The sequence below is a fragment of the Scatophagus argus genome, chromosome 17 (assembly GCF_020382885.2).
Source record: "Scatophagus argus isolate fScaArg1 chromosome 17, fScaArg1.pri, whole genome shotgun sequence".
NCBI classification, from domain to species: domain Eukaryota; kingdom Metazoa; phylum Chordata; class Actinopteri; family Scatophagidae; genus Scatophagus; species Scatophagus argus.
Window position 1 is genome coordinate 13,162,354 of NC_058509.1, and position 26,872 is coordinate 13,189,225.

The window sequence follows — 26,872 nt, forward strand, 5'->3', positions numbered from 1 at the left end:
TCATTTTAATTTGAGATTAGCTAAAGTTCTCCATCTAAGTCAGGGGAAGATACACTCTGAAAATGACAAAACTGGAAGTTAAATGCATTTATCTTTGAATACCTTCAAGAAATTTGTGAAAAATCAACTTGATTAACAGTTTTTTATTGTGCAAGAAATTTGTTTTTACTGTTTTTTTAACTGTGGGCTGGTTTGTATCAACATAAGAAAATATTTCGTTATCAATTTAAAAACTATTCAAAGCTTGTGATCAGTGTTTTAAGGATAAGTACAACTCAAATTTTAATATATGTGGCATTCCACAGACAGCAGAAAAGTAGCATTTGGAAAAGTTTCTGTGTACAAAAACCCTGTTAAATCCACATCAAATAATGTATATTTCTTTACTGAAATTAATTTCTCTTTTTTTTTTGACTTGACTTTTACATCAAGTCAGCATTCACATAATCTTCAACAAATGACAGCTATATTTGAAACAAGAATTTACAGAAGCCTTTCTACCCAAGACACTACACAATGTAGTCTATTCCAGATTCAACAAATCATACACCTTTTTTTGCAGTAAATATAATCTAATGTAAAAGTGTGAAAACTTGAAGCACAACAAACCATATGTCTGCCTTCTTTTAGAAAACACGAAATTGGAGAAACTGATTGCATTTGAGTTGTTTCAAAAGAGAGATTTTCTCAACACCAAATCACAGTGCAACTAATCAATCAAGGTGCTGAAACCTGTAAACAACAGCAGCCAGAAGGGAAGTGTTCCTGCCAGAAAGATAAAGCCACATGCTAAAGCATGGCCATACAGTATAGCTGCAATTTGTGACAAAAGTCTGCTGCAAATATTCATGTGACTGTGCGTGAAAACACCCTCTTTCATCAGACTTCTGCACAGCATGAACATGTGTTAATCTTATCAAATGCTCAGCAACAATAAAAATGCACTTATCTCAAGATCACAGAAAATACTACATTCAACAGATGTTTATTTTCTTTTTGTTTTTTTAAAAAGCTGCTTTGTTGAAATAGTGAAAAGTCAAAACAAATAAGAATTTGAAAAGAAGTTATTTCTTCTACACACTGTGCAGAGACCGAAATGTATCATGTTGAGCATTTAATCAAATTACCTTCAAATAAAGAAACATTTCATTAAAAACGTAGGGACAGTTGTTGCCACTTAAGAGACAAAACAATAGTATGACGGTAGCTTTGTCTGCCTGATATTATTAGCTGTTTTCAGTTCTTTTCAACAAAACAAGACACCAATTATATCCATAAAAATATCCTTACATTTAAATAATCCTTTCTGTGACTGCTGATCCAGATGGGGTTAACTTTTCCATACTAATTTCCAGGATTTGACTTTTGTTTGAAAAAAATGTGCAAGTGGCGACAAAACGAGAGAAAAGAACTACTGCTATTATTCTTTTAAAAATAACAAAGATATTAGCTTAAACACATTCGCCATTTTAATATTGTACCACTTCGCACTGACTCGTTATTTACTGTAAAACAAATGTTTATTGGCAGGGTGTGTTTGTGAAGGGGCACAAACCGCCATTTTCTAATGAGATGTAGGGTGTCACCCCACAGGAGAATCTGTGGAGAAAACACATCCATTTTTTTTTGTTTTGGACCCTGCATGTAAGCCCTTGATGTGGACAAAACACACGAGTCTATGTCTGGATCCAACACAAATAAAAGACTTGCATTAACATCGATTAGGACTTTGTTTTCCATCAGTTAATGTTACTGTAAGGCTCTAGATTCTCCTCAACATGGCGTTCACCACAGTGTTCCCTGACTCTGTCCGAAGCGGTCAGACACTGGATTTAATGGTAACAACTCAAGTGGAAAGAAAACATTGTTAAATATTTGAATCGCCTGGCGATAAATAAATAAAAAAAAATAAAGCAATCTCACCGGAAAACAGAATCCCTTGATTCAGTGTAGCCTAAAGGGGTTTGTAAAAGAGCCTTGCGCTTGGCGGCGTAGACTACATCTTGGAGTGAGGCCAACAGCTCAAAGTTGGGCTATAAGCTGCGTTTTACTTAAACAATCTAGTCTACCTCCCCTCTCCTCTCCCTCTCTCCTTCTATCTAGAAATATCCCAGACTATGTTTAACAAGATCGATTTTGTCAGTTCTTTTTTTCCTGCACTGACATTAACCGCAGCAATCTTCCCACATAGGATGCAGTCTAGTCTGAAACTTTATGTCAGTTTGCCCCTATGGAATTTGTCCATAGCGAGAAGTCCTGAAACTGGGGGCGGGGAGACTTTCTGTACATTCCTCAGCGATACATTCACTACTCCTCCTGTGGAGCCTGCAGCCACACACGCAGACAGGCTGCAGCCATGTATCAGTTCATTTAAATCGACAAAAAAGTCAGGCAAGCGCTCACATGACTGCTGTGTCTGTACGCGCAGTCTTCAAATCTACAATCTATAAGACACTTGTCGACAGGCATTGCATGTTTACACCGAGATCCTGCGTGTGCGTTTCGTTTTTTCGCTTGCAGTGGAAATCGTTACAGCAAAACAAACTAGGTTATAAAAAATTGTGGGAGCCTAACCAGTCCACCGGAAAGCGCCCAGGTTTAATAAACCGCTGATATTGGTCCATACATAAAGAATGAATCTAAGCAGAGTGAAAAGTTATCTAGAAACCTTTCGGGTATTGAAACTTAAAAGAAATTATACGACGATTAAAACTTAGTAGGAAGTGGACTGAAAGCGAATTTTAAACGCTCTCCTTTATTCTCTATTCGTTTAACCTATTTAGTCTAAATGAGTGGCACTTAAATGTAAACACAGCCCAAACTTCCTGGAAAGTTGAGAGCAGTTGTTTAAAAAATGCCGCGGATTTGGCCACAGCCCCGTGTTTCTTTATATCTTTATGGCTTACGACAAAGCCCAGCAGAGGAACCATGGGGAGAATGCATAATTGGCGCGCTGATTCATATAGAATACTCGAGCCGAGGAGCCAATGAATGAGCGCGTTGAGGCCGAGCCAGCAGCAGTAGTACGGAGCGGGTTTGCGGTCTCCTGATTGGACAGCGCGGCCGACCAATCAGAAAGCTCTTTGTGTTTGCTCAGCAGCAGAGGAGTAAACCCACTGAGACAGCCATGGCCCCAGTCTGAGTCAGTGGCTGAAGGGCCCACTGAACTAACACTGCCTTTGTAACCTGCTATATGCACACCTAGGCCTATTCATTATCAAACACTGCAGGGACACAGTACTATCATTTCAGCTCAAAACATGGCTCTTTGCATTAGCAATGGTAGGGCTGCAGCACAGGTTACACCCACTTAAACTTTTCTAACACATTTTTTCTGGTCAAATACAGTCTAACCAACTTTTCAAAATCCAGCTCTTTAAAGGCTTATAGACTTATCAGATAATGTATGTACGCAATGAAAAACATATACTTACAGGGCAAATGAAATTTAAGCTAATGCTATTATATAACTTTACATTGTTATTGTTGGGCTACAATTCATATTTTGTCACCTATAATTCATATGGGACAACTCACATAATATAATTATAGAAATTGAATGATGCCCTAGACATGAGCCAGAAAAAATGTTTAACATATGATCCAGTTGACCTCATATCTCAAATTATACCATCACTTGTGCTGTGCATTGAGCACATGTTGCCTGAATCCTCAGTCTGAAGATGATGGAAGTAAAGTTAAACGTTAATATGCTAAGTATATGTAGACACACCAAGTTTCCACCTTATTAGGTACACTAATCTAAAAAATAATGCAGTCTTATACAAACATCCGGGAATAAACTCTACCTTTCTTTTGGCAGATTATGTTTATGTTAATTTTTTGCTGAAACTTTTTAGGATACTGATTCAATTTTAGGGTCTATCAGTTAATATAGTACAATAAAGTTCAAACCACAGCCTCCAAAATGTCCGCAATGTTGAATCGGCTCCTCTCTAAAACAGTTTTAACAAAAACAGGATATTTGTTTTAATCTTTGTGGAGGTACAATTTACTACAGGATTGTTGTATTTGCCTACCCACTACATAGATAGATTTCCTTCTTTTCAAAACAACACAACCCTTTGAGGTCCATGGTGTTGAAAGACTAAAAGAAGTTCTGCTCTCAAAGTATATCGACCTTTGTGCTATCAGGTATGGATTCAGCCACCCATCAGTCCTGCAAACACGGCCATTGTCCGCAGACTGACCTACGCGTAATCTTTCAGCCTTCGCCTGTGATTTACAATAAGATCTTATTGACGGTTGTGTAATATTTTAGACATGGATTCCACACGTGATTGGAGTGGGCTGTGTGTTACATAGGACACTAGGGGCACTTTAGTGTAGGAGACCCCTCCCTCTGTCAGTAAATGGAAGTCCATGCCGGAGGTATAGCACAGAGGATTCGCCATGTGCATTCCGACCACATGGCCGCGGTTTCCTCGTTGCGTCAAATCGTCTGAAAGTTGGACTAAATAAGTGGTGTAGCAGCTCTTATCTCACTCAAAGACACCCCCTCAAAGTCATTTTGTGTGTCTACGGTAAAGTCGGGCCTGCTGTTGGACTTTGAGTTGTGGAACAGCGAGGGCATGGCTCCACTCTAGTTGGAGAAGATGGATGCCGTCATGTGGATAGTAGTACGTGTCATTCCCATATTGCACGGGGGCCTAACAAACGGCGTAGGGCCCTCCCAAGTCAAGATTTTAAAAATTAAATATGTCCAGTATGCAATGTAACAATATAGTGCAACATCATTTATGAATGGCCCCACCCCCTTTTCTTCCTACTGTGTCATCAGTACGGCGCACTTAGCACAGCCGTGCGCACAACCCTCCGCAATATCAGCGTCTCCCTGCTATGGGCGTGCGTGAGCGCACTGCCGTTTTACTATTCCGCTGCCGGCCAATGAGAATCGAGGCTTTGCAGAGAAAGGCACAGAATGTGATTCTAGTAAAGATACACTGGGTTCTCACGGAATCCCTTTACGCACATAGCTCGCCAGGTTTTTTCCCAACGCCAATCCACTCTTCCCCTCCTGTTTTCTCCACTCCCCTCTGCTGTCCCCACCCCAGATTCCCGTGCAATTTTCCCCAATCCCAAACACTTAATTGAGCAATTGGGATTCCTCACGTGTGGGCTGATTTGTAGTTTGAACACGTGGCTCATTCAAAAAAGCCGGAATAGCAGAGGATTTTTTTTCTCCCCCTTCTTCTTCTAGGCTCTAGACTTAGAGGCGGGCGCCAGCCTTACCGTGTGTGACATTCACTGTCTCTTTGCCAAGGGGTTTGGAGGAAGACACAAAGTAGTTTCTCCTCCTTTTCACCCAGCCCGCCATCGTTTGGAGACACGAGATTAATAATTGAGCATTTATTTATTGCGCGATAGAGACAGCGGGGCGAGGGAGAGCAAGCGCACTCTGAAGCTGCCAGTTTAAATCTATCTGTGGCTTGAACGACCGGGAAGCACGCCACAGCCACTCCGTAGTAGTAAAGGCGATTTAGGCTACTCCAAACACTGCACATCCGTTAGAGCAAAGAACTATCTCTCCCTCAGCGTAAAGATTGTCCCTTTTCGGCGCAGAACATGAATAAGCTATACATTGGCAACGTGAGCGCCGAGGCGAGCGAGGAGGACTTCGAAACTATCTTTGAGCAGTGGAAGATTCCGCACAGTGGTCCATTTCTTGTCAAAACTGGCTATGCGTTTGTGGATTGCCCGGACGAGAAGACTGCGATGAAGGCCATTGATGTTCTTTCAGGTGAGAAATTTGGAGCAAAAAGTGATATTTTGGAAAGACGCACAAACTGCTGCAATTGTGTGAAGATTGCCTTTACTTCAGCCCTGTAGGGTGGGGGTGTATCCAAGCATTTCTTTCTCTCACACAACCTTTACTTGGCCTTTTGACACCGTGGGCTCAGACGAATAGCTGCCATGGCTTTAAGTGAAATTCTGCTCTCGTAATTTCACTGAGTGTAGTTTGATAAAATGGTCGAGTAAACATAATCACGAGGATGAGAACACCCTGGCTTTCCTAATGCAGGTTATGTGCCGTTCAGGGCAATGGGGCGCATAGGCAGCGGGCTGTGGACGCCGTGAAGTGAACCTCATTGTGGGCTCTATCACACAGCCCACTTTGGCACGATTGGGAGCCGAGGCCGTAGTGTTGCTGCTTTTACCAGTTTCAGTTTGAACTTGCACTGTTATCCAGGTTTGAAACCACAGGCCTTCTCCAGTGGCCACAAGTCGCTACATTGTGAAGCCATTTCGTCCATGCTGAGACACCAGGTGGTTTAATTGTGTTGGTCAAATCTAGGCCAACTAACAGAGCCACACGTCCATTTGGTTTCGTATATTATTCACTTCCTCCTCTGGCTTGTTATTAAATTGAAGTTGAGCCTGCTCATACAGTACACGTAACAATTTAGCTAAACTCGTAGGCTTGAATTTTGAATTGGGCTCATGTCTAGCTCGTTTGTGTCCTCGTACTGTTACTGCCTCGCACTCTTTCAGCAATTAGTGTTGCTAACATCACACTGTGCTGAAAATGTCCAGGACGATGCTATGTATACATACGTCTGTTCAGCTTTTTAGTGCCCTAGGCGAACACTACCCCTAAATACACATCCACAAAGCGAGAGATTAGGCCTGCTTTAGGAGGTCAAAGGATACGTGTAATTAATAGCTTCATTTTGTTGGTGTTTTTTTTTGTTTTGTTTTTTTTTTAGGTAAAGTTGAACTTCATGGGAAAGTTCTCGAAGTGGAGCACTCGGTCCCTAAACGTCAAAGGTAGGTCGAGATTTAATATATAGTGCTTGGTTCAACTCGTGGGAGCTCCAGTTTTTTTTTATTTTTAAATTCTTCCAGCTCTTATCTACCACAAGGCTATTTTTTTGCACCAAGTGATATTTATCGGAAATATGGGTAAATGGTGTGTCGTTTTTTTTTTTTGGTCGCCCCCTGAATGCTCTGGGGTCAAATGAAAGGGGCGTATGGTGGTGTGCAGCCTACTCCCTCCTCTCGCCATGACTGTGAGGTGCTCCTAAAACCGTCGTACATTTGGGTATAAGAAGCACATGCCTGTATTTTCTCGCTCGCCCATCCACTTGTATTTCCTTTGTACGTACAGTGCTTGATATTTTTTTTAGCTCCAACCCTAGGGCGATTAGTTAAAGCCTAGTGTGTGCTGGCTGTAATGTGTGCAGAGTGAGTGCATGCTTGTTTTGAGGCGTATAGGCCTTGTGGAGTCGTCCATTTGAGAAGGATCTGCCCGTCATTCTCCCTGTCTGCCCTGCGCTTCCGCCCTCCTCTGCACATTGTGCTGCTGTTGTATGAGATGGACTCCCAAACGCGAGTGGAATGGGAGGTTTGGGGCCCAAGTCACGGAAAGCCTTGGTTTCAGAGTTTGACCCCCGTAGCCACACAGGGCTGTCGATGACGGCTTCCTTACAGTGTACAATAAATATTTTTTGCGCAGGTACACATTATCTGCGCTTAGGACGTAAAATACTGGTGCTTTTTGGCATTGTGTGCGTATTTTTTTAGTGGTGGCGTAATTCGGTCAAAATGATTCCCTTTTCGTGAATTAAATTTAAATGCTCTTGCTTGGTAGTTGGTGTAAGGATTTCAGCGAGGCATTACACGTTATACGTATGCTTTGGTTCATTTAAAGTATGAACGATGTGCTGTTTCACGCAAAGTAAGAGCCCACCTCTGAAATCATCAAGTCAGGGTGAAACACGTACGCTTCTAAACCACCATACGTGGATTAAATTGATTTAGAAAGGGCTGGGGTGGTAATGTGGATAAAGCAAGGAATTTTTGACATCTTGACGTAAAATGTAGCATATTTTTCCACCTGAAGGTCATACAAGCTTTCCCTGGCAGCTGACAGGCTGTTGATCTAAATTATAGCTTGGATAAATAAACCAGGTGAGCTACGTGGGAATTTTGCGTCAAATCTTGAGACCTTCCTCCAAATTTAACTGATCACGAAAAACTGGTGACGTTGCCCTGTCTTTTCAGTGCAGCCTGCTGTGTTGGCTATGGCAGCAAACAGAGTCGAGTTTCAGCCACACTTCAAAAAAGTAAAACGTGCCCTCCCTTTACAACATGGCAGCAGTCAATGGGAACAGTATTCTGGGTATAGGCACACAACACACACACTTGTACACTGGGGCCCTTCTTTGCATTCCAAACCTGCAAATATGAACTGGGGGCTCGGCCAATCACTGTGACTTAACCTTTGAACTCGTCAGGAAGGGGAAGTGCTGTAGCAGACAAAGATCAAGGTGGGGTGGCTATGGTTTTAGAGATAGAACTGCATGCAGCGTGGCGTTTCACGTTGGACAAAATGCATCATGCAATCAAACATTTTGATGTGCATTCCTCTGAATTTGTCATGGTCGTGGCCAAAAGAACAGTAAAATTATCTCCAGTGCATTAACAAAACATCTGTTGCATTCAGTAGTGATTCCTGTTAAAAAACAAAACAAAAAAAATACCATAACAAAAGTCAGCTAACAGAAAACATGTTTCCCACAGGCGCACTATATTATTTACATAGGTATTAAACCTTTCAGCCATCTTATGGACATTTACGTTTACTTTGCCTGACTTCTGAAAACGTTTTCATGCTTGGCTTTCATTTATTTATTTATTTATTTTTGATCTGGCATTTAAAGATGACACCCACACATTCTTGACAATGTCTTGAGCTTTTATTTATTTGTTTTTTTTTTTTCTCCTGAGAAGGCATGTAAATTATACAATAGGAAATCAAGCATTAATCATCATTTTAGCTGTAGTTACATTTCAGTTAAAACATTTTCCACAGTTGATACAACTGTTTAAATTTGGCAATTATATTTTCACTTTTGACTCAGGTTTTTGCAAAAATCCACTGAATTGCTTGTTATTGCAACTGGGCCACATAGATGTATTTATGCTAAGTAACTAATTGGGGAGTTGCAAAAAAAACTCATTCCAAATTTTTAATTTGCTCCTTAAAATATATAATAAAGCAAACTGTGCGGCAGGAGTATCAGTATATATACTGTGACTTGACTTCCTGGGCCAGGTTGTGATCTGGATGCGGAAAAATTTAACAAATTAAATGTAGCCTTGCCTTTCCTCACATGCATATACCCGCTTTGTCACATGTAGAGAGAAAATGGTATGTCGATAGGAGGGGTGGCTTCAAGTGTGTGTGTGTGTGTGTGAGCGAGGGAGGGGGGACGGACGTTAAACATGTGTTCAACTCTGACTTATTTTACAACATGTGTAGTGTGGCAATTGTTCTCAGTGACTGGTGTCAAGTTTCAGCCCACTTGCGTTTTTTTTTCCTGTTTTTTTTTTTTTTTTTAAACTTAAACCAAGCATCAATAGAACATCCATAAATTGAGGCAGTAGCGTAGATCGTATCAGTGCTGTTTGTGGAAATGGCTCCTGGCTCTTATTACAAGAATTCTGGGTCATGGGGTCACTGTGGGGCCCCACCTGCAAAAACGGGGATTTGGGACGGAGACTTGGGGTGCCAGAGAATTATGAATGTGGCCCCTTGTTTTACTCAGACTGCAGCCAAAGGTTCCTTAACTCTCCCTCCTCCTAAGCTCAAATCAGAATCTCATTGTACTTTTGTTTTCTCTGTTTTTGCATATGTCTAATATAAAATGTGTGCTGGGGATGTAGACCCAAATGTGCAATAGTCTTTGCTAGTTGAGTCATTCTGACAGTCAACTAACTGGAATTCTTTGAGGGAGTTTCAACCCAATCTGTCCAAACGCAAGCGTTGAATGTAGCTCATTGGGTGTACTGTGTGTGTGTGTGTGTGTGTGTGTGGGGCCTGTGAGAGAGCAACGGAAACCAGGCTGCTTGGAGTTCAGTCATTCATAACCTCTGCATGCTGAATAGTCAATGGCTGTAGATGGGCGTTGAGCACATATCTTGTGTCCCACACTGTCCCTGATGGTGCTGTCATGGACTGCTTCATTAAGTGTGGATGATTAAGAAATGGAGTTGAATACAGGTGTAGCGCAGTCTCATGGTGCTTGCATACATGTCCCTACTGCTACTTGTGTCTTCACAGTGCAGGCCCGTAGTTCTCAGATGAGCGGCACAAGAAAAGGGCGAACATGTTGAATATTGGTCCATTTTAAAAGTAAATAAGGAGCCCGACCTCCTCCTGGCCATCACATGATGAGCCAACCCCAGTCACTCCTGGCCCTCCCCTCCTTCCCTCCCCCTCCCACTTTTAACCCCGCTCTACATGTTCCTGTCAGTGGACTTGTCCGTGTCCATGGCAACAGGGCCCCACCCCCACGGGGCAGAGAGGGCCCTTGTTACCCTTGCCTGAAACAGGGCTAGTCCCCCCCCAACACCACACCCCACTCACACACACACACACACCTCCCCCCTCCCCAAATCAAAGGCTTGGACTAGGGAATGTATACCACCCCCACAACCCCCACACCACCCCATACCCTGGCTGACTTCTTCTGTGTGCGGAGCTATAGGTTAATCCGACTGGAAGTGCCTGGTGCATTTGCACATTTCGCTTGGCGTTCCCACCGCAATGCAGAGCATACAGAATGTGTGGGGAGAGGGGGCCGGATCAGCCAGGAATGGCACAGTGAACCGGAAAGGGCTGGAATTCCTCTTTGGAAGTTATTTGGGAATTTTCTTTACAATTTGTCCATTTAGAATTAAGTAGTTTCCTAATGTCCCAAATTAAACATGTTGTTGAACTGCTGTTGGCTTGATTATGGTCATAGGAACTAAGCAGAGGAATTTTAACTGCTGTGGCCCGTATTGCACTTTCGCAGTACGTCTCTTCTACTACATGGATGTGCTTGAGTCTTTTTTAAAATAATTTTTACATCGCCTTTTGTAGAATTTTTTTTCCTTACATTTGTATCCATGGTGTAAAAAGTGACTTTATAAATGCTGCGTACTGTAAGGTGTTCTCTTCTGCATAGCAGATTACAAAATGGCCATTAGCGGTGGAGCAAGTAGATGAGCTGCAGTTTAGATGTCATTTAACAGCTCAGTGAAGCTTGAGAAAAAGAACAAGAGACGTGCATGCCATGTAACTCTTTAAAGTTTTTACATGGAAGACAAAAAATGGTTTTTACAAACTGTATTGGTTGCATGTGTATCAGGTATGTGCGGAGTGAGTGTGTGGCTGATTGTGGAAGCGGGTCAGGGTGTGTGTGTGTGTGTGTGCACACACATATGTTCATGCTTCAACTCCCAGGCCCTATGTACATTTTGTTCCTTTAGGTTTGTGCGTGTCAACATGCAGGGGACTTTGGAGTGGCCTGTACGCTTCTCACATTTTTATACAACATCCACATGCAGGCAGACACTTGTGAAACTCTGTGACTCATTGATCCACGAGTTCCATTGTCTGCGTGACCTCCACACAATGCCAGTCAACTTGCACTGCTGTACACACACTGAACTTTGAAGCCAAAAGGATGATTTTGGGGGGGTGTCTGTCCCGGTTGTTTCTAGTGACAGAGTGCAGCAGCACCATTGTAACTGCTCAGTCTCCACTTGCTTCTGCTTGTGTGCACATTTCCCACAAAAAAGCGGGCAATTTTGATTTTCCCCACTTAGTGTGACGCAGCTAGTGGAGATTCCCTTTGGTTTGTGTTTGGCACCTGCACACCCCTACCCCCAACCCCCTACTCCTCCCAGTTTTTGATACAACAGCTGGATGCTCCTGGATAAGTGTCTATTTTGGTTGAAACAAGTGGGCTTGAGTCTTGCAGTGGTTGAATCTTCGTGATGCAGTGCTAGAAGGCACATGCTTGACTCAAAATGTATTTTCACATTTTTAATCCCCCCCCTTTTTTTTTTGTTTTTTTATCTTCTGCTGTCTACTACTACTTTCTGTCGCTTGACTTATCACGTTTCTCTTTCCTGTCTCGTTCTTTGTACTCTACTTGACACAACTGGTGATTTGGGACCAACGGGTGTGGTGTGTATTTATATTCATTTTAATTTTGAGCACCCTCAACTCATTTTAGGCCACCAATGTGGTGATTTCCAAATGACCGCTTGATCACTTCTTCCCACGTGCATCCTGGGGTGTCTCAGTGCACCCGCTGAGTTAGGAATGGAAGCTTCTCCACACCGGAAAAATTATTATTGTTATTGTGATTGTTGTTACTTATTTTAAATCAGATGCTTTTTCGGTCATTTGTATCATTGTGCCCTTGGTATTGTCAGCTACTAACTGTCTTTTCTCCCATCTCTCTCATTTGCCTTCATCAATTTCTTTTCCCTCCCTTCTCCTTTATCCATCCCACCCACTCTCTTCCTCCCTTGTTCTCTCTCCAGGAGCTGTAAGCTGCAGATCAGGAACATCCCGCCTCACATGCAGTGGGAGGTGAGTGCTAACAGGCTGCTAACTGCTTCCAGGGCGGGGCACCATCGGGCAGCCCAACTGGGCTCTCATTTAGTGGCCTCTGGAGTCACCTTGCCTCCCATTTGGGTTTCAACTGAGCAGGTGCTCGATGAATCGTTTGAGCAAGGCTGCAGGTCAGGCCAGCGTAACACACCAAGCAGTGAGTGAATTTGTTATTGGTAGAGCAGAAATAATTTCAAATACCAGTTGAAATTGAATAATGAACATTATAAGATTGAATTTTAGTTGCACAGCAGATTGTGAAGGCCAGGGTGGATGGTCATAGTGTACTAAATAGACACTGGAGGACTTTGAAAGATTATTTTTCTCAGAGCTGTATGTTGATGTGGCAGGTCCACACACACTTTTTAAGCACTTGCATGATCTTTTTAAGCACTGTATGGCTACATGTGTTGGCTACCTACTGTGCACGTTTTAAAGCTTTCTGAATAAGCTTGCTGTTGATTTGAATTGAGTATTGGGCTACACGGGACCTGGTGTGCTTACATGGGAAACATGACTTAATTGTTCTGCCATGGTGCCTGTCAGCACCTATCGTATATGCTAGTTTGAAAGCGAATGCCTTTTCACATTGTGTGTCTTCTTGCAAAAAAAAAAACTAATTTGGAAATGAAATAAAAATAAATGCCTGTGATGTATTGTCCCAAGGGTTGTAAAACAGCCACATGGCGTTTTTGAAGTGACCTCCTGGCCACCTCGGATGTGCAGATCTTATGTTTTTATTTTTGGAAAGTCAGTTTAGTTAGGGACTTTGTGGTGTTGTAGTTTATTGTGTTCATTCGTGTAATGAGTCTGAAAATTAAGTGATATGAATTTAAGATGCACGTGTGTCAGCGTTCCTTGACTTGTAGAGGGCAGAGAAGACAAACCTGTACAACTTAATTCAATCCAATGTGCTGACCATGCAAGAAGCCCAAAATGTTTGAAGATTTAGTTTAACTTAAATTAAGGTACAGTTCAATCTCTTACACACAACTTAAGGACTTGTGGTGTCCCAGAATCTAACGTACAATATTTTTATGATTCATTTGTAACACAGTCCTTAAAGACTACATCTTCCAATAACATTACATTCCTGAAACTGACACAATACAGTATAAGCTCTAAAAATATATATATATGACGCAATTGAATGTGGTACAGGACAATAAACCTGGGACAAGTGCTACCATATTCATATTGGAGGTCGACTGAGAGTAGATTTTCAAAGGCCAACATAACAACGATAGTTTAGAGCAGGAAATAGTTCATAGCTGATAAACTGGCTGATAACACCCACCCCCATGGGGGAAAAAAGGTGTGTTAATTTCTGGCAATGTCAGTCTTGGACTTTATTAAGATCTGGATAACTGAACTGAACATCTAATTCAACGTAATAAAAAAAATAAAATAAACAAAAACTGGATGAGTGAACTTCAAACTCTATTTATCAGTTTTACTCTAACTGTGAAACATCTGTGTGGAAGTGATTCTTTTTTTTTTTTTTTTTTTTTTGTTATGAGCTATTTTCCCTTAAAGAGTCACTGCTTCCATTTGAAAAGTTGACTGCAGCCATTGGGCCACTATCAGAGCCCTGCTCAGCCGTCTTCTCGGATGATTAATCAGCTTAGAGATGGCTGCCACATTAAGAAAAAAATCTAAAATTAAATTCTTGACTTGCTTTTAATTATCCAAAATGGCAGTGAGATGCAACTATTCCAATGCAGGTGACTTTTAAACTACACAAATTGACTTGAGCCTGGATTAAGCCTGGAAGCAAGCCTTTTGTTATTTTAAGTAAGGGGGGGGGGGGGGGTGTTCAACCAACAAATTTCCTTTGACAAATTTGTTACAATGTCATGTTTGAACTGATCATGCAAAACTGTCCTCTGTTGCGTAAGAGGAACTTGGAAGGGGCACTGAAGGTTTTTAATTTCAGATTTTGACAGAGATGTTTAGAGAAGTTGAAGCAGTAAAACTGACACTCAAGGTCAGTTTTAAAATGAAGTATCACCCACTTGTGTTTTTCCATGAAGGGTAAAAGGGGCAAGAACAGGTCATGTAAAAATGAATAATATCTATAGAAATGTTGAGTTATAACATGGTCAGATTTCAAGGCCACTGATTAGTGTAAAAAAGGAGTGTTGAGCAACCGTCGTGTGTCTGCATTGCATGTCTTTCTTTCTCTGGATGTGATAAGAATTTAATTTGAAATCCTTTCAGTGTCCGCCACACATTCACGTAAATTTATCTGTTCTGTAATTTCAACGTTTTGAAGTTCAGAAATAATTTGTGTCAAACTTAGATCCCACTGTTAACTGCCATGTGGATTGTCATGTGCCATCCCATCCATGTGACCTTTCTTTTCCCTCTGCAGAGGTTTAGCTGTGATAGCGTGTGCTTATAGTGGTTTTTTAATTTTCTGCTCTGTAGAGACTGTGTCAGCCTAATCAGAATTGTCTTCCTGAACTGCACAATTGTTCTGTATTCTAAATTGTAAGATTGTAAGGTTAATACATGGCTTCAGATTTCACCCTGATTCACTCACTGTGATCAAATGGCTACGGTCAGGCTCAGAGTTTTGTAATGGTGGGCTCGCTTTGCCTACGCATGTCCCTCAGCTGCAGCTCTAGATCCACCCATGTTCCTAGCATGTAGCGAGCAAGCTGGTTGTTTTTTTAAAAGGTGACATGGATGTTTTTCTCCCTCAGAGGGGGGGGATGGGTTAGAAGAATGGAGGAACGGAACAGAAAGGGATCTTTTGATGCAAAGGCCTTGTTATGTATCTTATCAGATGGATAAGACTGGGTCGTAGTGTGTGTATGGTCCAGCAGCGAGAGAATAGTGTTGAGAGTAGTGGAGTGCTCACAAGCTGTAGTGGGTGGGTGGGCCTGGACTGTTTCCCCTTCCCATCCATGTGCACCGATTCACAGAATGTGTAGCATGAACTCGCACCCCTCCCCCAGCCACTGCTTCCTGCTGGAATGTACCCCACCCTTTCCTGAATGGCCTGGATTCCCATTGGCCACGCTCGATAGATGGACAGGCAGCGCATCCAGCCAGAAGCCAGCAACTCCTGGTTTCAGGGAACTCTGTTCAGAGCTGGAGCAGCCAATGATGGGGAGCGGAGATGGCAGGGAGGCGGGAGGTTGCTTGGTTGGTGGCTTGGTGGAGTGGGGGGGCAGGGCTGTACTCTTGTTGGCTAGAAAGTGGGGTTGAGCTCTTGGGGGTGTGGCCTTCTGTTCGACAGAGCATGGTCGGATGTCTTAGCTTAGCTTAGAACCCTCGCTCCCCCTCTCGCCCACATTTGATCACATCTATGAGTTGAAATCCTGTGGTCTCCAGATTTGGGCAAGTGGCCAGCATTATGTAGCTTTCTTTTGGATGCGTTTTCTAATACAGCATTTTTCTGCTTTCAGTTCTGTTATACCTATGATGCCAGCAGGCTGATTTTTAAGGATGTATCAAACAATTTTACATATATTTCAAAAAGTCTCATAAGTAAAAGGAACCTTAAGTTAATTTGTTTTTCTGATATTTTATATATATTTATGTAAGATGGATAGCAGGCTGGTTGTAAATCTAAAGTATTTTTTGGCAGTGATTTTACAACAAATAAATGGATACTTTTGAAACAAAGATGTTTTAAAATGTTGTAAAACCTGCACAGCACCTGGAGCTCCATCCAAGGGGAGAGTCATAATTTGAGGTAGACAGGCTTTTACAATAAGGTACCAAATTTATCCACGTAACTCAACATTGAACTCTGGGGTTCAGAATTAATGAAGTGTGTCGTTGCAGCGAGCTGGGCTGGTTCTCATAGATAGCTTCTGCTCACTAACAGGTTCTGGTCAAAGTCTCTAACTTATCATGGCTTTTTTTTCTCTTTCTCTCAGGTTTTGGATGGTATGCTTGCTCAGTATGGTGCAGTAGAGAGCTGTGAACAAGGTAAATACACTTGTTTAAGCTTCAGGGTGCAGTTTGCTTAAGAGTATAATTCCTTCAACTTGGCTCAACATGCACTCTCTACTACATTCAGAGTTTGTGTTTCTATGCTGCAATTGTAAAATCGTGCCTCGATCAGTGTATTTTTAAATAAACTTTTTCAAAAAAAATTAACATGCATCATTTCAGGATCTCTAAAATAGTTCATTTTAATTGTTAGCCAAGGATCATTCTATTACTGGTGCTGAAAGTGTGTGAATCGACTCTGATGTATTTTCTCCCACAGTAAACACTGACACAGAGACTGCGGTAGTCAACGTTCGATATGCAGCCAAGGAACAGGCCAGGCTGTGAGTACGCACACCCGCACACACATGCAGGGTGTTCACATCATTAACCTCTCATCTGTCTTGATGTCTTTGACATGGATTTGCTGAGATTTTCTTGACTTTACCCACATTCTCTATTGGAAATTAAACTTCCTCTGTGTAGTGTTCTTACCATGCACCTGATTTCCTCCTTTCAGAAATCAGTCTAGTTGAATTTGACGTGCAGTAGTGTGTGTGTGTGTGTGTGTGTGTGTTTATGTGTGTGTGTGTTGGTTGGTTGGAAAGGGAGGGGGGTTAAATTAGCCATCTGGTGCCCCCTGGTGTACATGAATCATACTACAGTGTTTCTCTATGCACGAGTGGTTGCAGAGGTCTCCAGGCATAATTGTTTCACTATAAAAATAAATCCTTGACGCAGACATGTATGAGGTGTGAATGCGAAGCTGAGGTTGGAGTGAATTTTTCATGGCTCAGCTAAGCTAAAGTGATGCTGGGCCACTGCCCTTTGGGTTGATGGTCATATTAGGCGTTCTTGTCTCTCATGCCCATTGAATGAGACATGTACTGTGTCAGTTAGAACCAAAGCCTCTTGATTCTGTCTTGATGTCCGCACTCCTTGGATTCTCCCATCGATGAAGAGATGGAAAAAGAAATCAATTGAATAGTGTCATGTTAATTGCCTCAACAGAAATTTGTTTGGCTGTTGACCAGTCAGAACATTTCACTCCAAGCCTTTCTGCACTTTTAAATCATGTGCACTCAGTGGCTGTTAAGAGTTTGATACTGATGTGTCTTTATGCTCCCCAGTGCAATGGAGAAACTGAATGGATCTATGATGGAGAACTATGCCTTGAAAGTATCCTATATCCCAGATGAGACTGCTAGCCCTGAAGGTCCTCCGACGGGGAGCAGAAGAGGCTTTAATACCCGTGGGCCCCCTCGATCCAGCTCTCCAGGTCTGGGTGCTCGACCCAAAGTGCAGTCTGACATCCCACTGCGCGTGCTGGTTCCCACACAGTTTGTAGGGGCAATTATTGGCAAGGAGGGCGCCACTATCCGCAACATCACCAAACAGACCCACTCAAAGTACGTACACAGAGGTCAGGAATTACACTGAACACTGAGCTGTGTCCTGTACTGTGACTCCAGAGTTATAGTATGCAGTTTGTTTGTTTTTTTTTGTTTTTTTTTAAACTTGTTTTGGGATCATTTTTCCTTCCTTCCTAAGATAAAGGTAGCATCTGGTAAGAATAACTGCAGCTTGGAGATGTCATGGTGTTTTTTTTTTTTTTTTGGTTTGTTTGTTTTTTTGGTTTTTTTTTTTTAAGTGTTAAAGCTGAATGGTGGTGGCATAAAACAAATCTGAAGATTCACAGTGGCATCTGTAAAGGCCTTGCCTTTATTTACAACTGAGAAATGCAAGTCTGCATCTCATTTGTTACTGTTGACAGTTTGTTGACAGGCTTTTGTCCAGTAAATGATGCAATGAATGATCTGGAAATATAGCATATTATACTAGCTCTGTTCTTCCATATCAGGTATAAGGTATCTCTGCTCCACCGATTTTAATTAGCATGACACAATTTGATCTATCAATATTGAACCTTGAAGAAAATTGTGCAACAATTCAAATCCTCCTGCCTCATCTCAAATGTTTTTAAACGCACGGCATTAGATCTGCTGCAAAGATTCAGCGCTTCTCTATCGGGCTATTTCTCTTAGAATCTGAACACTTAAAGTATTAAGCTGTTCTTTAAACAAAAAAAAAAACAATCTAAACAACTCACTAATCAACAATTATAGGCTTACTAACCTCATTATGTACAATTATTAAAGGTTGGGTTTCAACAGCCTAATGTCCTCTCGGCCCCAAACAACTGTTTTGACTTATTCCAGTCAGGATCCCAACCACACACACTGCAGACTGCACTTGTAAAGGTTTTGAATGACACCCACTTAAACACAGGTGGTGGAAGACTTTCAGTGTTCACATTCAACAAAGAACTTCCCGCTCAGGGATAAATAAAGGAATTCTGATTCTGACACAGTCATCCACAACTGGCAGGGACTTTCTAGCACAGTGCTTAACTAGTTTGATTCCTATTTGAATCAGAATCAGAATCAGAAAAGACTTTATTGCCATGTAAGTGAAGAGGTTTCACATTACTAGGAATTTGTCTTGGTGATTGGTGCATACATAGAACATAACAGTAACATATAATTGAAGAATAAAATAAAATAAAAAAATAAAGATAAAAATAAAATAGAGTAAGGTAACACAAAATAAAATAAGTGAAATAAATATTTTTCTGGAGGACAAGGATTAGTTTGTGCCGATGAGTAATTACACATCTGAGCTTGGAGTCCTTCAAGGCCCCATTCTTGGAGCCTTTTGTTCAGCATCTACATGCTTCCAGTGCCTATTATTGGAAAACCACAAAATATCAAACCATAAGTATGCAGGCAGCACATGGCCTTGTACAAAATTGCCACCAGTTGACTGCGGACCCATGCAAGTACTGAGAAAGTCCCATTCAACAAATCAGTTATTTGACATGCTAAGGTTTTCTAAAATTAAAAAATGATTTCAAAAGTCAGCGTTAGGCTCAAGTCAAATTGCTTGAACATAACTTGCAAGTCTTCAGTTGACCCAGAATGCTGCTGCTTACTCGTACTCAGACCCAGAATATGACAGGAAGCCTGTGCAAAGATCTGATATGGTTCAAATAATTGACTTAAAAATTCTAGTGGTTTGGAAATCAGTAGGTTAGGGCCAAAATATTATGATCTACTTTGTTATGAACTGCCTGGAACTCTCAGATCATCTGAGACAGGTCTTTTTATTGTCCTCAGAGTCAAAACTAAACATAGGAAAGCTGAATTAATTTTTGTTATGCACCACATATCTGGAACAAACTCCTAGAAAACTAGGTCTTTTGAACTCTGAGGTGTTTTGGGACTATTTATTTCAGTCTTGCACTGCAGTACTGCAATGTAATTTTTTTCTAGTTTTAAATGCATCTTTAAATTGAGCTTATTTTAATCTTCTGCTTCTTTTGCTTTTAATTTTTTTTTTTTAAAACCTTGTATTTCTTGCGTCTGCTACATATTTCTTGTCTCAATGCTTTTGTTTCAAGTAAAGCACGCTGAATTGCCTCGATGTTTTATTCATCTGCAGGATAGACATTCATAGGAAAGAAAACGCAGGTGCAGCAGAGAAGCCCATCACAATTCATTCGACCCCTGAAGGTTGTTCAAGTGCTTGTACAACCATCATGGAGATCATGCAGAAGGAAGCTGTCGACACAAAGTTGTGAGTTTGTTGCCCATACAGAATGAGAGTGACAGAATGCTGGCCTTAGTTCTGACAGTTTTGTGTGAAAGATGTGAGTTTTGTTGAATACACCCTTCGCCCAATCATATACCCAGTAATCTTCTTAAACCTCCTAAGCTCTTTGTTTTAAATGCTTTTTTTTATATCCTATTTTTTTTCCACTTGTTACAGTCCAGTCAAAATAAGTATTGATAGTAAGTTAGTTGGCAGAAGTTGGATCAATGCTGATGTGTCTTGTTAGGCCTGTGAAAACATGGATGGATTATAAACTTTATTTCCTTTTTTTATTGCTTGTACATGCAGTGTGAAGGAAACACAATGGTAAATGGTTCTGAATGTGTATTCAAAATAAACACTAGGTAGGAGAGGTCTTGATGTTTACTGTTGAGGGGCATTTGACTAAACACACAGTAAGCAAAACATAAACACATACACGTCGTTCTTTTGCAGTACTGAGGAGATCCCACTGAAGATACTCGCACACAACAACTTTGTAGGAAGATTAATCGGGAAGGAAGGACGCAACCTGAAGAAAATCGAGCAGGATACGGGGACCAAGATCACAATTTCACCGTAAGACACTTTGAGTTCACTGACCTCTCTTGTCGTCATTGTTTTTTTTTTTTTCGTTTCCTAAAAATGCCACCTAAGGCTGGATCAGACAACACGTTCCGTTAACCACACTGCAACTTTTTTCACTGTAAGGAAAAAACACAAAGAGCATTGTGGTGCCTTTTTTATGATAGGCAAAACAATACAACTTAGCTGAAATCTCAAGTGCACTAATATGCTGCCCAGGACCAATCAGCAGCACACAAAACGATTACTGTCCATTAGTAAACAAGTGTTAGTGAACGACACCTCTGACCGCAGAAACAGTGCTTTGTCTGATCAGGTCCTTAGCATGCGTATTTACTGGTTAGAATTTATACTCAATCTTACACAACTCTGTCTCATGTGTTTTTATTTTATTCCCTCTGTGGTTTTGTTCAGTCTGCAGGACTTGACCCTGTACAACCCAGAGAGGACCATCACAGTGAAGGGCTCCATCGAGGCCTGCTCAAGAGCAGAGCAGGAGGTGATGAAGAAGATCAGGGAATCGTATGAGAGTGACATGGCTGCTATGAACGTAAGCATGTTAAACACTAAATAAACAGAGAGAAAAAGTCCTTCAAATGGGAATAAATTCTCTTCTAATGAAAAGTTTCCTTTGATTAATTGCTTCAAAGGTGGTGTATATGGTCTGCTACAGTAGATAAGATCTGTGACAATTTTTGCATAAAAATAAAAAATAAAAGAAATTATTTACTTAATTGTGTGGCAGTGTACAACAGTGATCTGGAAACACAGCTGCCATAGCAGCACTTTCATATAGTGTATAAACACACACTTAAAAAACTTTTTTCACAAGCAGTGTTGTTCCAGGGGAATTTTCCTTAATACCTGAGATCTGAAGGGAAGATTTCTATATTTCTAGAAAATTAAATTACTTTGAACTTGCTAAGGGAAAAAAAACAAAAACAAAAAAACAACCTACTAAAACTTGGCATCAGTGACCAGTTTCTTCTCAACTGTTAGCTTACAGCTTTGACTGCACATGAAAAATAAAGCTTTGGTACATGACATAATACATTTAAAGAATTTCTACTGAAAATGTATAAAAGAATCTGGAAAGGACAGGCTCACATTTTGATGTAGTCTGACTGCCTGGGGGTTCTATAAACCTGCCTGCTAAAATCAAACTGTTGTTCTGTGTGTGTTTTGAACAAGCTGGGGAGTTTTCCCACCTGGTTGTTCAAAATGCTCACTGTCTAAATAAATTGTTGCCAGTACAGGCTCACTGTACCTACAGTGTATAATGTGTATATATATATTTCCCCTAGTTAAACATTGTATATAATGATGCTAATAACACTAACCACAAACACTTGCAGTCCTCACATGTTTTTGTCTTTGTAACCTCAAGTAAAAATGTTTGAACTGGCTTTGAAAATGGGAAATCTTAATAATTTGTAGTTTACACCTTCTGAGCTAAAAAGTCTGACTTTTGGTAAATATAATTGATAACTGGTGTTGAGTGAAGTGTTCATGTGTATGAAGTTAACAGAAATGTTCTCATTTCTCTCCAGCTCCAGTCCAACCTGATTCCAGGCTTGAATCTGAATGCTTTGGGGTTGTTTCCCAGTGGAGCACCAGGCATGGGTGCCTCCATGTCCAGTGTCCCACCCCCTGGAGCCCACGGTGCATGCTCATCATTCGGTGTAAGTGACCATCTCCTTGTCACAAAGTGCAGTGGTTGGCTTCCTACCCTACCATTATAAACCCAGCGCTGGCTGTGTTTTCTATTTTAAACTCTGTATCCTCTTGGCTCAGGCTAGAAGTACAGCTCATTTTTAAAAAAGAGTTAGTCTTTAGCGACTCAGTTTCATGTTTCTTTTTTCCTTTAGTGCAGTCCTTATGGGGGTGAGGGGCCATTTTGGGCTTCTATGCTGTCGGCGAGCAGCCAGCCCCTTGCTGTAAGTCACCCGTCCCAAAGTGCTTTGCACGGCTTGTGGCTGCTCGCTGCTGGCTTTTGGGAGGGTGGGGGCAGCACTTAACCTGATGGAGAGGGGGGGAAACACAAGTCCTGCAGGGAAACCGTAGCTTGACTACTAGTTGAATTTTGGATCATCTTCACCAGATGTTTACAGTGTAATTTTCAGTTTCTGGGGAAGCTTTTTCAATCTGCAAACAAAACATTGTCAGCACTGAAAGCACTTCTCCGGATTTGAGGGCTGCCAAAGCAAGTGCGCCCTCAGCTGCCACATTTGGATCGAGCCCATACTCGTTGGTCCTCTGTGATGATGCAAACTTTCCAAGTCAACTGCACATTTAAAAAAAAAAAAAAAAGGTGTTTTCAATATTTCTGTTAAGTATGAGACACTGGTTTGAAGGAAGAGGAGTGTGAAGAACTTGTGTTCTACCGAGGGAGTTACTAAACTGATGCATGTGGCAAACTCTTACTGTTGCTTTTTGATAACAGAATTGAACAGGGGAGAGATGCATCTCTTCTGACCAAGTGGAGGGCATGAACTCCAATGTAGCTGTAAGGAATTGACCGGCTTTTATTAGATCCACTGTCTGCATTTATACATTGGTGACTGGACTTGAGCAAGTGGTCCGCGTTGACTGCCTGTGTGATCTCCTGGTCACAGCAGTATTAACGTGTTTGTACCCAGCAGGGACACCCGGAGTCAGAGACAGTGCACCTGTTCATCCCAGCACTTGCAGTCGGAGCCATCATTGGAAAACAGGGTCAACACATCAAACAGCTGTCACACTTTGCTGGAGCCTCAATCAAGGTGAGTGATGGACATGAGGTGAAGTTTTGAATCTTAATGATAACACGTTGATGCCAGCTGTCTACCTGTTGTCACTTGACTGATAGGACATGGAAGCATAAGTGCAAGCTGCCATTTTTTTTTTTTTTTTTTTTTAATGCTGGCTGTCTGCTTTTTCTTAGATTGCCCCTGCAGAAGGAATGGATGCCAAACAGAGGATGGTCATCATTATTGGACCGCCAGAGGCTCAGTTTAAGGTGTGTTGTACCTCTTCACAGCAATATAAACGTGTTTACTGTTTGTAGAAATAAAAGAATGGAGCCACATAGTTAAATTTGATGGTAGCAGCTGTTGGGTAGCTCATTTTGCAGTTAGTTTTGTTTCCTTTACAGGTTTTGTTCGAATGTAATTGGTTATTTACAGCTAGCTCAGAAATCTTTTCTGTTGTATGTTTGCTTGTTTTTGTGTCTGGAAAAAGTGTTCTGTTTCTTAAGTGAAGCTTGAGTAATCTCTACTCCGATTTGTCTGGCCTCAGGCTCAGTGTCGCATTTTTGGCAAGCTGAAGGAAGAGAACTTCTTTGGACCCAAGGAAGAGGTGAAGTTGGAGGCTCACATTAAGGTTCCCTCCTTTGCTGCTGGACGAGTCATCGGCAAGGGTGGGAAAACGGTAAACAAGGACTCGGATTCATTAAAAAAATAAAACAAAACAAAAAGCCAAAAAAAGCCAGAATATTGCTACACTAACATCAAGTTTGTTCCAACAACTGAAATCCAAAGCGTAAAAATGTTGTGTACTTAAACTTTAAGTTTTATTTTGGTGTCTATATTTTGGCTGCAGGTAAACGAGCTGCAGAACCTGACCTGTGCTGAAGTGGTAGTGCCCAGGGACCAGACTCCTGATGAGAACGACCAGGTTATAGTCAAGATCAGCGGACACTTCTTTGCTTGCCAGGTAGGTTTCTCCAAAGGAAGCGAAAATGTATTGTACCTCAGAAATGCAAAAGCCTGACTGTGATTCTGCAGAAACAAAACTTGAAGCAGTTGTCTCTCTTTACCTCTGTGGAATCCAATAAATGTCTGTTCAGTGAGATACCTGCTACCTGATTTTGCTGCTAAAACAAGCTAATAAGTGATTGCATAGCTGAAAAAAGTATGTATGTACCAAGTGTACAAACTGAGACATATACGCCGAGACATTCTTACTTGGACTGACCTTAAGACATTACTTGAAGTCATCTTGTTTTATTTTAAACACTCTTAATTTGATTACTTTGTGTTGCGATCTGATCTGAACGTTTTTTCCATGTCATCTAGCTGGCCCAGAGGAAGATTCAGGAGATCCTGGCCCAGGTGAGGAGGCAGCAGCAGCCCAAGCCCACATCTGGAGCCCAACCTTCACTGCCCCGCAGGAAATAAAGATCCAGCGGACCTGGAGGAATGGTGACTGAATCTGCCAGGAGACTTGACAGATGGACAGATGCAGCAGAGTCCTGGGGGAGAAGATGATGACAAGGGTTGTAATGTTCATCTCAGGGGTCAAAGGTTATCAGAACCCAACCAAACATCTACCCCTCCTTGTCTTACTTGATGAACTTTCAAGTGTGGCTAATAAAGAGGCCCTACGTCTCCAAACCTCCACCCACCTCACCGCTCTGCATCTTTGCGAGAATGTACTTCTGAGGGCTCCCAACTACGTCACCTGCCCTCACATGTACACACCCCTTGACCGCTCTCCTCCTCCCCATCATGGGTGTGTTAACTTTACTTTTTTTCTTTTTACACTAGAAACACAAAGAAGAAATAAGGATCCCCCTCCTATCACCTCCTTGGTGTGGTACTTCAAACCTGACAGGATGTTTTGGTTGACTTCATATTTAGTTTTTTTTTTGTTTGTTTTTTTTTTTTTTTAGTGTTTAATTGGTTGATGAAGCTTTCTTATAAGTTTTCTGTGGAAAGGAAAAGGCATTGCTATCAAGGTCCTAGTTGGACCGACAGAGGTTTATTTTGGGGGAGGGTTGGCTCAGATTGGGTGGGCCATGTTTCGGGGAAAGATTCTTGTTTCAGGACAGGACCCCTGAAAGGGTGGATTATGTTGGGTGTCCTGCCCTTGTAATGATAGTGGCATTTTATAAATTTGGATGCATTTTATAGATAGACCTATATACATAGATGAATATATATTTAGAAGTGAGGGCAGCGCCATGACTGACACTTAGGGAAACGGTGCCGAACTGCTGCTGCCCTGGAAAACCAATTTAATATGCATTTTACTTAACTACCTCAGGATCTAGTACCTCAGAAGAGAAAAGAAAATGATTATATATATATGAAAAAAATGTTCCTTTCTTTTTTATTTTGCTTTTGTGGTATTTTGTATACTTTATAAAGCTGATAGTCTTTGAACATTTTTATTTTTTTAAGAAAATTTAAAATTTGGTCAGCTGCCAACTGACCTTGCCTTCAACTCTGGTGCTTTAGGTGGCATTGTTCATGTGTTTGTGTGACTTAGGATGACCCTGTACATAAAGTCTATTTGTACATAGAAGCCCCGGAGCAAGAGTTGGCGCCCCCTCAGCTGGCGGCTGACAGGAGTATCGAGAGAAAATCGCCTCAGTTTTTCCCCTGAGGGTCCACCATCTTCTTGGAGAAAAAAAAAAGTACAAAACAACTAAGACATGCAAATAATGCCAACCGTACATAATTGCAGCAATGCCATTTAGTTTTGGGATTGACATTGTTATTGGTAATGGTACTTTAATTTGTCAAATTTCCTTTTTGCCCTCCTAGGAGGGCTGTGGTCAGGGCAGTGCAGTGTGGACTGTAGCAGTCCTCTCTCTCGCTGTCCTAGAGTCAGCAAAACGTCTGTTTTTTCTTTTGTTTTCTTTTTTTGGCTGTTCCCAGACCATTTGCCACCATCTTAAATGATGGTGTCTTAGCAAGGTCCAAGCCAGGCTAGGTTTATTTTCATAGAGCCAGCTTTGTCAGTTCGGAGTGGCCCCTGTAGCCAGGCCATCAAACCAATGTTAACGTTGTTCACTGCATGGTGAGGGTAGGGGGAGTCACACTGATAGATGCATTTTTTTTTCTTGCGCTATACTAAAATGATTTAAGCAAAAGACATTCTCTGTAACCCACAAATGCTTCAATTTGTTGTTCATACAGGGAAAACAAGCCAGAAAAGGCACACTAAATACTGAATGAACCCTGACTTGGGGGGAAAAAAAAGAAGAGGAAAGGAATCCAAAACTTAAATATACAATTTATTTCATTTGTCTCTTCATGCCGAATGTAAATATGTTGATTGTGGTAAAAGTGCTCGAGTGTATCCATGCTTCCACAGTAGAACGCCGTCTACCTCAGCTGAGGGGGTTGGGGCACTAGGCACCCCACCCTGCCCCCACTGAGCGCCAGCGCGCACTGATACCTCAGTCCCCCAGAACACTTCTTTCTACATGGGCGCCATCCTAACACCGCGCTTAACTGAGGGGCACAAGTGATACTTAAAATTATCCCCAACACCTCCCGATTCCCC

General features: G+C 41.6%; 1 protein-coding gene across 2 annotated transcripts; it reads left to right on the forward strand.

Moving 5' to 3' along the window:
* The first annotated feature begins 4,990 nt into the window (after positions 1–4,990).
* Positions 4,991–26,853, forward strand: igf2bp3 (insulin-like growth factor 2 mRNA binding protein 3). 2 transcript variants are annotated; one of them, XM_046416802.1, is made up of 15 exons: positions 4,991–5,761; positions 6,729–6,789; positions 12,346–12,394; positions 16,309–16,360; positions 16,644–16,707; positions 17,494–17,772; positions 19,865–19,999; positions 20,471–20,593; positions 21,014–21,149; positions 22,150–22,281; positions 23,242–23,361; positions 23,523–23,597; positions 23,876–24,007; positions 24,179–24,292; positions 24,655–26,853. In XM_046416802.1, exons 1-15 carry the CDS (start codon positions 5,587–5,589, stop codon positions 24,754–24,756), a joined length of 1,749 nt encoding a protein of 582 aa, XP_046272758.1. In that variant the 5' UTR covers positions 4,991–5,586; the 3' UTR covers positions 24,757–26,853. The 2 variants fall into 2 exon arrangements, with proteins under 2 accessions (XP_046272758.1, XP_046272756.1); XM_046416800.1 differs by having other exon boundaries at positions 4,992–5,761; positions 23,239–23,361.
* The last annotated feature ends 19 nt before the right edge of the window (positions 26,854–26,872 follow it).

Bases quoted from the DNA above. Each gene is read 5' to 3' on its own strand.
- igf2bp3 (XM_046416800.1), top strand. From the start codon at position 5,587: ATGAATAAGCTATACATTGGCAACGTGAGCGCCGAGGCGAGCGAGGAG. The intron at 22,282-23,238 runs GTAAGTGACCAT...GTTTGTACCCAG, and splicing joins GTGCATGCTCATCATTCGGT to CAGGGACACCCGGAGTCAGA. The intron at 24,008-24,178 runs GTAAACAAGGAC...TTTTGGCTGCAG, and splicing joins TCGGCAAGGGTGGGAAAACG to GTAAACGAGCTGCAGAACCT.